At 42.5% G+C, this 11527-nt stretch overlaps 1 protein-coding gene across 1 annotated transcript; it reads left to right on the top strand.

The window, feature by feature from the left end:
- The first annotated feature begins 1067 nt into the window (after positions 1 to 1067).
- Positions 1068 to 10072, top strand: LOC124788846. The gene is made up of 3 exons (XM_047256130.1): positions 1068 to 1711; positions 6736 to 6928; positions 9729 to 10072. Exons 1-3 carry the CDS (start codon positions 1160 to 1162, stop codon positions 10070 to 10072), a joined length of 1089 nt encoding a protein of 362 aa, XP_047112086.1. The 5' UTR covers positions 1068 to 1159.
- Positions 10073 to 11527: the final 1455 nt, after the last annotated feature.

The following is an 11527-nucleotide window of genomic DNA, read 5'->3' on the forward strand; positions in this document are numbered from 1 at the left end:
ATGTCTCCGGAACCTGTCCCTTCTCATGGTACAGTGCTTACGTATCGTTTAGCTATTTGTTCAAGTCTGTAGACTTAATTTTTCAGATTCTCCAGTACCAAAGCTATAATTTCTGCTAATGATTTGCGCATAGTAAAGTTTTATGTTGTACAAATTATAGCATCATAAAGCTAAAAGAGTTTGTTGGTATTATTGTTCTTAAATCTATTGCGTCCGAGCTTCCGGACGAATGATTTTCAAAAGCTGTATTTTTCTGGATTGCATTTTCTTGTAATTCATGCTAAGGCGATGCACTAAGTGCCGATGTAAGAAATTATTATTTTATAACACTTTGTATATTATATTGTATTTGTAAATTTATTATTAACAGAATAAAAAGTTAATATATATTAACGTTATTATTACTAAAATAGTAGACATTTGTGGCACGTTCAAAGTGATAATCTCACGGCAGGTAACATTTTGAGGGTGGAGGTGAGGGAGGGGAGTAAGAAAAAATTACCCGCCTCCACCACAGAAGTGAACTCCGGATCTGCACCTTCGTAAATGCTGCAGAAGTTGGCCAGTTGACTCAATAAGAGTGCCAGACGGTAAAAAGCGTTATCGAAACTATGTAAAGTGGCCCTACCGTTCACTTTTCGCGTACCTCCCGTGCCTCTTGTCGGCGTTTAGCTACAGGCGGCTCGTTAGCGCCGCCCTGGGGCCGTGACATTACGGATGGATCAAGGACGCGAGCGACTTTCCAGAGTCGCCTCGCGACACGGAGCGACGTCCGCCTTGCCAAAAGGCGACAGCGGCACGCGGCGCACGTCGGCATCCACGGCCCACTTGCTCGCCGTGCAAGCCTTATGGCAATCGAAAGCGAGCCCCCGATATCGCCGCCGTCGGAGGATCGCAGGCCAAACAAAAGCGCAGTGGAAGGAGTGGGGGATCGCCGTCTCGACGCCCTCTCCCCCTACTCCAGCCCGTCTCGTGCCGTACCTTAAGCCTTACTGTACTCCCTCCACGCCACCCACCTTATAAAAGTCCCGTGACAGCTTGATTAAGTACACATTTGCAGTCGAACAGCGGTCGGCGGCACACTGCTCCGGTGGTCGACTCAGCGCTAACAAGTTCTCGCGGTCAGTAATCGGCTAGCCGCTGCCTATTGGTCAGCAAGATGTGTCGGACAATCGCCGTCGCGCTCTGGGCCTCGGTTCTGGCAACAGCCGTCCTGGCCATACCTACTCCGGACAGTGCTGCCTCTTCGGAGGCCATGGTGATGGAAGAAACTACGTTCAAGACGGGGCCGATGGCCGACCAGCAAACTGCCATGCCCAAGGACCCAATGACCAATGTGGAGAAACCGATGGCCAACGATATGCCTGCTATGATGGATGAGATGATGAATCAGGAATCAGTGGAGGATGCGATGATGCATCCAATGGCCGAACCACCCATGGTTGAAATGGAAGAAAACCGATCTCCGAGCGAGGACAGTGGCCCTGCTGACCAAGAGGCCACTGGGAGATCGGCTGGGTACGAGACAGTGGCGGATGCCTTCAAGCGCATTTACTCCGAGTGCATGGAGGAAGGGTCCTTCTCTTGCGTCAAGCCCAAGGTCACGGCCTTCCTCAGAGCCACCGCCAGGAAGGACGCCATCTTCCTGACCAGGGACCTGGCCATCGAGAAGACTGGTGCATATTCTCCTACCAGCTACAAATATGTGCAGGTAAGCACTGGATGTCTGTCGCCTAACTGATGTGCAGCGTAACTGACGTGCAACGGTCGGTGTATTCTTGATCACTCAATTAAGAGTTTAGTATCACTAGCCGAAATTGCACGTAATGAAACTTCTTTCTCTCACTTTTAATACTGCAGAGCATTGTGTTGGTAAATACACTCTGCACTAAATTTTCGTCATTACTCTGTACATTTGAAAGTAAGCGATGAATTTCTTTTCAGACCTAAGAAACGTAAAGGGCTAATAACATTTCCCTAGGTTTACGGTGTCTGCTTTCAAAATGTAACATATGTCATACATATCTTACGTGGAGCACACATATACGGCTTATTTCAAAAGCTATATATTTCGCCTAGAAATATATAGCCTTCGGCTTTTGCGTCACATATCTGAATATCCACAATCCTTGTTTATTGCAGTAACAAAGCAATGTTATTTTTACTCGAGACTGAAGTACGAGACAAGAAACCATACGTAAGCGATTGTGCTTAGGCAGTCCTCTCCTTTACAGACAAATCAGATGTCTCATGTCCTTTACGTTTCAGTCAGATGCTTAAATGACAGGATGGAACGTGATCTCGGAATACATATAATACTGTCATCAAATCATATTTTACAAGTTTAATTTCTCCTTTTGAAGTTAGCCATGTTGGCAATCAGTTGGAAATTCTATTATGTGCGTTTTTCGATTGGGGTGGACCTCCTAGTTGCAAGAACTTGTCCATAAGTTTGTAAATCACAGCGTGAGATTATACAGTGATCAAGCGTTAGTTTGCATTTCTGGAGGCACCTAATACGAACTTGGTCAGCCATTATGATTTACATTTTCAATTCATGCAATAGGTGAATGTACGAACTGTTATTTGAGAAGAGTGATTCCGTCATTTGATGACTGTTTACCACTGTGACTGTGTTGTCAATTACAGAAATACGAAGAAACACTTTTCTTTCCTTAATTATTTTGCCATTTGATCTTTCGGGAATGCGAACAGCTTCATATTGTTTCACTCAGTCTTTGATTTTCTTACACAAAGATGATGAACGAACGGCGAGGGCTTAATTTTTCAGCGAAGTCAGGTAAAAACTGTGGGTTTCTATTTAAATACAAAAATTCTGCTTCTGCTTCTGTGGCCCCAAATATGCTCAGCCTATGCTTCGATCTCTGAAAGACCTAAGCTTCTGCTTCTATGGATTCGTTTCATTACTTCCTCATACAAAGATATGGACTGTATTATCCATTATGCTTATATTATATTGTCAACGATACAGTGGAAGTTTTGCTCATGTTACAATTTAAATGTAAGTCATATTGTTTTCATGCACATTATATGAAAGGCTTGTTGTAAATTTCCTAAGGGATAAAAGCAGTTTTCTTAGCTAATTTGTTATTTGGTTTACATTACGTTGTTGCTGCAGTCATCAGGTCAAATTCCGGTTCTATGCAGTTCTCCATGCTAGTCTGCTTTGTGCAGCATACGTTGTGCACTGTAGATTCATTTGCTTTCTGTATTCAAGTCTTGGTCTTCCTCAACAAACTTACTACTTTCCCCTCACCCATACTTGCCTCCATTTCCTAATTATTTATTGATGTCTCATGTTGCCTCATATCAACTTATCCTTTCTTCTAACAAGCTACGCCAAAAAGCTGTTCTTCTCGATTTACATGCAGTGACTCTTCATTAGTCGGTGTAACCATCTAAACGTGTGTGAATGTAGGCTTTCCCGGTGTATACTGCTGATGAAATCTTCTCGGGCTTCCATCCCGGTAGCTGCGTCGAAAATCCGCGACGTTTCGATGACGCAGCTTCCCGGATGCAAGCCCGAGAAGATTTCATCATCTAAACGTATGTTGCAACAGATTCCTAAAACTTTTATTCCCATGTTGTCAGTACTGCCTACTGGTGTCTTTTAATGTGCGTATAATGTATTACATAGAAATTCAAAATCGCTTTCTAACATTCATGTGAATTTATCGAGTCGTATTATTTGAGTACGCAAACTTTTCATTTGTGAAGTCCATAGAACAGCATATATCAACAGCGAACATCTGCATAAAAGAAGGCGAGAAACAAATTATAAATGAAACTTGACGGACGATCGGAATAAAACTGCACTTGAAGTATAAACTCACAGGAAAAAAGATTAGTCATTCCTTTAACCCTCGCAATACCAAGGAGCGGAGGAGGGGAGGGAGGAGGAGAGAAATTTATGCCCACTTTTTCGAAATATTATAGTGTAGTACGTCACTTTATATTTTAAAATTTAGAAGCAAAATATTTCTTGGTTTTAATGAATTCTTCTGCCACAGTCCATAAATGTTTCAAATTTTTCAGTGAAACTTAACATAAAAATCTGAATCCTAGCAGCAGATGCCACTTTTCTCACAGAATATGATATTCAACATTTTCAGGTCCAGGACCTTACTTACATATCAATATAGCTTTAAAAGTATGTTAAAGACACATTCATTTTTAATTTTTTTTAGGGTGGGCACAAAGTTTGTTGATACTAATAATAATGTGCTAAAAGCTAATTGCACGTTCTGGTACCTTTTTACACATTAGTCCCTCTTTAAAAAGTATATTATTAACGCAAGTCAAGAACAATTGATGACATTTGTTCCTTTTTAAATTTTTTAGGGTGGACATAAAACACACTGTCCCACGCTTGCCTCCCGCTGGTAATGCGCGTTATGGGAAACGCGTTAGTATTGCTACGGTTAAACGAGCGCACTGGTGTATATGAAACCCCCCCTCCCCCTCACCGCTGGCGTAAGCCACAGCAGCACTGTGTTGTGTCTCTGCCAGTCGGTTGTATGTAATCAGTGCAGTAAGATAGGTCGATTTCGAGAAATGACAAAATGTCGGAAGTGAGCTTTCCTGTTTGGGAGTGCCAATCACCACACCATCATAAATGGCGCACAGTTTATTGGTGTGTCATCGTGGGTTCTCCAGCTTATCAAACAGCCAAGTAAAGTAATATAAGAGTAGTGGTCGTAAAAAGAATCCAACCAACAGTGACCACGAACAATTGTCACGCCTTGTCAGGGGTAGCCTGTTTCAAATTCGACACTGACTGCAGATGCATCTCAAACAGTTTCTGAGTGAACTGCGTGAACCGGACATTTGGAATCGTGTACCTAGCAAAAGGGCAGTGCTCGCTGCGGCACAAAAAGTGGCAAGTCTTGTATGTTCCAAACAACACAGGAAGTTGATATTAGCTGATTGGAGGTGAGCAGTGTGGTCCAACAGATCACGATTTGGACTCTTTTCAACTGATGTCTGGCGTAGCGTTCCTCGACGGTCCAATGACACAGTCAAACCGTATTGTGTGGAGGGTACAACTGAGTCCATATGTGGTGCTGTGGTGTATTGAGACTGTTTTGCGTACCATGACACAGACCTACTCGCTCAGATCATCGGAACGTGAACCAAGGTGTTTTTCGTTGATTGTGGTCTGCTGTTTCGTTTACATCTTCATGATACGTATACTGAGGACACAGCCGTCTTCCAGTATGACAACAGCTGTTATCTAGGACTGCACAGTTAGGTGCCCTATGGGACCCCGAATGATCCACTAAACCCGTAGAATATGTCTGGGACTATTGTAACATCGGGTGACATATAACGATCCACATCCCTGAAATTTATCTCTGCGGTATTTAATGCTTGGTCCCGGCTGGACATGGTCTACCCGAAACACGTGTGCTCTCTTCCTCGCCAAATTCTACATCTACATTTACATACATACTCCGTAGCCCCAATGTGGTGCGTGGCGGAGGGTACCTCGCACCACAAGTAGCATCTTCTATCCCTGTTCCACTCCCAAACAGATCGAAGGAAAAGTACTGCCTATATGCCTCTGTACGAGTCCTAATCTCTCTTATCTTATCTTTGTGGTCTTTTCGTGAAATATAAGTTGACGGCAGTAAAATTGTACTGCATTCAGCCTCAAATGCTGGTACTCTAAATTTACTCAGTAGCGATTCACGAAAAGAACGCCTCCTTTCCTCCAGAGACTCCCACCCGTGTTCCTGAAGCATTTCCGTAACACTCGCGTGATGATCAAACCTACCAGTAACAAACCTAGCAGCCCGCCTCTGAATTGCTTCTATGTCCTCCCTCATTCCGACCTGATAGGGATCCCAAACGCTCGAGCAGTACTCAAGAATAGGTCGTATTAGTGTTTTATAAGCGGTCTCCTTTACAGATCAACCACATATTCCCAAAATTCTACTAATGAACCGAAGACGACTATCCGCCTTCCCCACAACTACCATTACATGCTTGTCCCACTTCATATCGCTCTGCAATGTTACGCCCAAGTATTTAATCGATGTGACTGTGTCAAGCACTACCCTACTAATGGAGTATTCAAACATTACGGCATTCTTTTTCCTATTCATCTGCATTAATTTACATTTACCTATATTTAGAGTTAGCTGCCATTGTTTACACCAATCACAAATCCTGTCCAAATCATCTTGTATCCTCCTACAGTCACTCAACGACGACAACTTCCCGTACACCACAGCATCATCAGCAAACAGCCGCACATTGCTATCCATCCTATCCAAAAGGTCATTTATGTAGATAGAAAACAACAGCCGAGCTACCACACTTCCCTGGGGCACTCCAGATGATACCCTCACCTCCGATGAACACTCACCATCGAGGACAATCTACTGGGTTCTATTATTTAAGAAGTCTTGGCAAGATACTTGGCAAGTTTCTATTTTATCCAACGAATTTTTTACTAATACTCGTGGTTTGATTTCGCTCATCTGTCAGTTTACCCTTTCTAAAGTGATATTTTCACGTAATTTTCTAGAGCAATTTCAATTTTCACGATTGAGGCCGTTATCGAGGTGGTGTTACAGGGTATTAATGGGATATCTCGTAAGGGTCACTGGTTTTTTGTCTGTTATTGCTCGTCATTGTGTTAAGACGTGAGCACCTGTGACTGCGACGAATTGTAGCTGAGTTACAATGGCGATGACGGTTGTGTTGCAGGACAACGAAGCCGAAGGTCCGGACATGCTGTCCCGGGTGGAGCGCTTCCTGGGCAGCCACGCGCTGCGCGTCCGCTTGCCTGAGGAGCTGCGCTCGGGCCGCGCCGCCCAGTACGTGCCCGCAGCACTGCTCTCCGGGTTGCCTACCGAGGTACGGGTGCCGCTGGCAGACCCAGCCGTCGCGCAGTCCGAAGGTAAGTCTTGAAGTGCCATTGACTCCCGGCAGGGGTGATCGACGTCGGATTAACTGAAGTTTTCGGTACCGCGTCGTCAACTCACAAATAAACTGTTAGTTACGCCACAGTTCAGAGTGTCATCAAATCGCAGATCTCGTTCTCACATTCGTTGACTGCCAACGCACAATAAACTGTCACCTTTCAACCTAAGCTAGACTTCCGGCTACCCTACAGATCAGTATATTACCCAATCTACATTCCAAAATACTAATGCAGGTAAAACTTTCAGGAAGCATTCCTCATACATAGAAGAAGAAAATGTATTATTTGGAAATGTATTCGCTTTATTTCCATCTGGGAGCTATTTTTCTACTCCTTTTTTCCTAATCACATTAATCATGAGAATCACACATAATCAGAAAGTGCCAGCATTACATGAAACGTTTTTTTAACCCTCTTGCTTACGTTTGGTTAAACTGTATAGTAAGTTGTGATTTTTAGGTTCACCAGGGTTGTTGTCGTTACAATTGAAAGAAGGTACTGTTGACTGCTTCTGTTGATTTGCTACTACCTTCATTGCACTACGAGCGTCAAGCACGTAACATTGGCTGTTCAGAGTTCATCACGGACTTGCTTTCCAGTACAGTGCAATGGGAGTTTAATGCGAAGCTGGAAAATGCTCACTTTCTGTACAGATTAGCAGATATTAAAGATCCTGGCGCTCAGTGTCTGTATCGGGAAAGGGTTCCAGAACGACAGTGCTCTGATGTGAGGAAGTTCCAAGTAACTGATCGTCTTCTTAGGGATCATTGGCCAGTTAAGCCAACTACTCGCGACTGGGTGAGTCCTACAAGGACGAGGGCACCTCAACAGGAGGGGGAACTTCTACGTCCAGTGGATGACATCCATAGAGTAAGCTGCAACAAGTAATGTTGAACACATGACTGTCTAGAGAGCGCTACAACAGGAAACAGGCAATTTATCAGAACGGTCTGGTGTAGCCCTGCTCGTTCTGTTCCTCCACGACATCAAGAGAACAGTAGATATCCCGCTAGGAACCAAAATGCTCCGTTCGTCCAGTGTTACATCGCTCTTGATAGGGAGACATCTTCAGACGTTATAGCAGGTTCGATAGTAGCTCGACGAAGTGTTATAGAGCCGTTACTGCTAACGCTAGATAATTAAATGACCTAACGTATGACACCGGAAGTTCCGTTGGGCCTGTTGTACGTAAATAAATTGCACTACATATAAGTTATAGCGAAACAGCCGATTAAATACTAGAAACAGTCTTAGTGATTGAATATCTGAGGGACGCATAACAAGCTTGCGAAAGCCAGATGCAAGACTGAATTCCGTTAGACGAATACTTCGATATAGTTATGTAGTCAGAAAATCTTACCAGGATAAAATAAAGACGACCCAGAAAAGAACTTCGTGTTTCGACATATTTGCAATGATTCGCTATGACTGTTCATTACGTTTACAAGTAAGATACACGGTAGCAGTGGAAAGATGGCTTCATGCTGGATATTACCACAACCTTTTTTAAATCTTAATCTAAAACAAAAGTAACACTTACCTAAGCGCTATTAACTCAGAAATTAATTTACTAAGTACAAGATTTGTTAAGGAGGAATGATTTCAATTTTTTAAACATTTTCATTATCTGAAAACATCTTCAGTTCACAAGGGGAGTGATCAAACTCTGTCATGGCTGCATGCTCTGCTCGTTTCTGTGAAAGAGTAAGATTAATATGTAGACAGTGTGGCTTTTTATCCTCAGTGTTACTGTTTGAAATACAAGTATTTGTTTCAAATTCTATCTCATTCCTCACAAAAAATTTCGTGAACGAGTAAATGTATTGCGAGGTTGTTGTTAGTATACCGAATTTTTTAAACAATTTCGTTCATGACAGTGGAGGGCGGACATCAGATATTTTTCGTATAAAAGGTTTTTGTGCAATGAATTGTTCCAGAAAACTATATCAAACAACCTCAATAACTGGAAATGTGGAAAATATGCTAATTGGATAAAACTTGTAACATCAGAATCAGGAATTACACGTATAGAAAATGTCACTGAACTTGGGTGTTAGACATGATCCATAACACATGGTATGCTATTAAAGTTCAAATCATTGTGTACACCAAATAATTTTGAGAAGTCTATTCTATATTCTTTCCCATTTTGATGTATTGCTATTTTCGGTTGCATACGTAGAGTGTACAGAATTGAACGATCTATATTTTTTTCTAAGTCATACGTGGGACTTTTACTGGGAATCATTAATAAATAGTTTTGAATTTTTTCATTTATTGAATGTTTTGTAGTTGCAGCTCTGTTGGGTTTGAATATGATACTCGCATGACAAACAAAGAGCACTATTTTTACTTTATTAGTGTAAGATTGAAGGTGACGTGTATAGCAAAAGGAGGAGTAGTCCTAGAATTGTGACCTGTGGAACGGAAGTCCCCACTCTCAAGATGATTTTTCATAAGAACCGTTTGAACCTATTTACACTTCCTGTCGGTTAAATACGAAATGAACCACTTACTCATTGCACAGGATACTTCTAGGTGTGAACTCACCTCTCTCCCCTCACTCCACCCCCTCCCCCTCCCGCACACGTAAGCTACGTGTTCTGAGAACGCAGGCATGATTCCAAAGGCACCACAACGTAATTTTTTTATACATACTGAAGGCGCAATCCAGGTTGTGAGGTGTAACAGTGTGAAGCACTAAAATATAAGCTCTGATGTGTCTTCCTGGTTTCACGAGTTGTGTTTGAAGTGGTGCGTCGTTGTGCTGTTGCAGCCCGCGGCTTCATGAAAAAAGTCGTGATGCCGTTCCTACTGGGCCTCAAGTTCAAGGCGGCGGCGGTGTTGCCGCTGGCTCTGGCGCTGATCGCGCTCAAGACCTGGAAGGCCCTGACCCTGGGCCTGCTCTCGCTGGTGCTCACGGGCGCCATGCTCATCTTCCGCCTGAGCAAGCCCAAGGTGGTGAGCTACGAGGTGGTGCACTACCCGCACGCCACGGTCGAGCACCACGCGGCTCCCGCGCCCGCGCCCTACGACCACCACGGCTACGGCCGAGCCCTGCCCTTGGGTGCCGCCGCTGACCTGCCCTACAGGGCCTACGCGCCCTCCGCCAGGCGCTGACGTCGCGTCGTGACGACACACGTTAAATTATTTAACTTATTTGTACCAACTTCTGTTCAAATGTCAGTGTGAAGCTACAAGTGTATGTAAGATACTGTGTATCACGAAGTGTAACTGACGTAATTAACAAAAGAATTAAAAAATAAATCTGGATTCCTTTTTTAAGATCAGACAGTTATTTCGATAGGCAAATAACTGTGTGACTAGAAAGCTCCGGGTAAATTATTTTATTAATCGATAAAGGGCAGACGAAAGTATTCTTACCTTGTGTTGTACCACCTTACCCGGTATTTAAATAATTAAGCGATCTGAAAGCAGGATGACTTCAGGGAAGCACATCCAACAAATTCAAAACCTGTGAAATTCGTAATCGAGAGTTACACTACAAATATTTGGAAAATAATGCAAGCAACGGGAGAGATACAGACGTTATACAAAAGTAAGTCGACTCCAGATTATCTCACTAGTGATAATAAAAGTAACTTATTGTAACTTGCAGAATGAAGGACCCACTAAATAACAGATACATTAAACGCTGCAATCTAAAGAAAATGCACAACACTTTTGCATATTTCTGAAACATGGATCGCAAAAAGCAGAATTAAACACTGGCAGCAGTAATTTTTAGGAAACATACCACAAAAGTCATAAGAGAATTAAATGGTAAATTAGTGCTAAGTTATATCAGATCAGTTACAACATGTACAAACACTATGTTATTTATTAGCTGCTGTTTCTACACATGACTGTCGCTCTAGAAGCTAGTATGGGCCGTGCTTCACAGAGATTATTCTCAGCACGTTAATGAAATTGTTTTCCTCTTCCGTAAATAGTTGTCTGTACAGCCCAGCAATACAAATTACACTACTTTCCTACTAAAAAAGAAAATAAAAATCACGAAAAAAAAGTGATCTTGAGATGAAAGAGGTAAAGGGGGAGGGGATAGCAGTGCACACGATTGAAAAAGATAGTGGAATATCTTATTACACAAAAATGTATACACATAGGAAAGAGACTACTGACAATACTAAAAAATAAATTAATGAGATTATACTTTATCTACACAGTAACTGCTTCCCATTCTATTATTATTCTCTTCAATGATATCAATTTGACACAGTGACTTATTATTAGGATTAAATCTTTAATTTATTTAATGATCTTCACTACTACATAGTTCCGCCTGTGTAACTGTTCTCAGGCACCTGCAGTACCTTTTAGATACAGCACAGTTACAATGTTGTTGTTTTTGTGGTCCTCAGTGCGACTACTAGTTTGATGGAGCTCTCCATGCTACTCTATCCCGTGCAAACCTCTTCATCTCTGAATAACTACTGCAACCTACATCCCCCTGAATCTGCTTACTGTATTCATCTGTTTGTTTCACTCTACGATTTAACCCCCCACATATCCCTCCAATACTAAATTGCTCATCCCTCGATATCTCAGAATGTG

The sequence above is a fragment of the Schistocerca piceifrons genome, chromosome 3, assembly GCF_021461385.2.
Source record: "Schistocerca piceifrons isolate TAMUIC-IGC-003096 chromosome 3, iqSchPice1.1, whole genome shotgun sequence".
Taxonomy (NCBI): Eukaryota; Metazoa; Arthropoda; class Insecta; order Orthoptera; family Acrididae; genus Schistocerca; species Schistocerca piceifrons.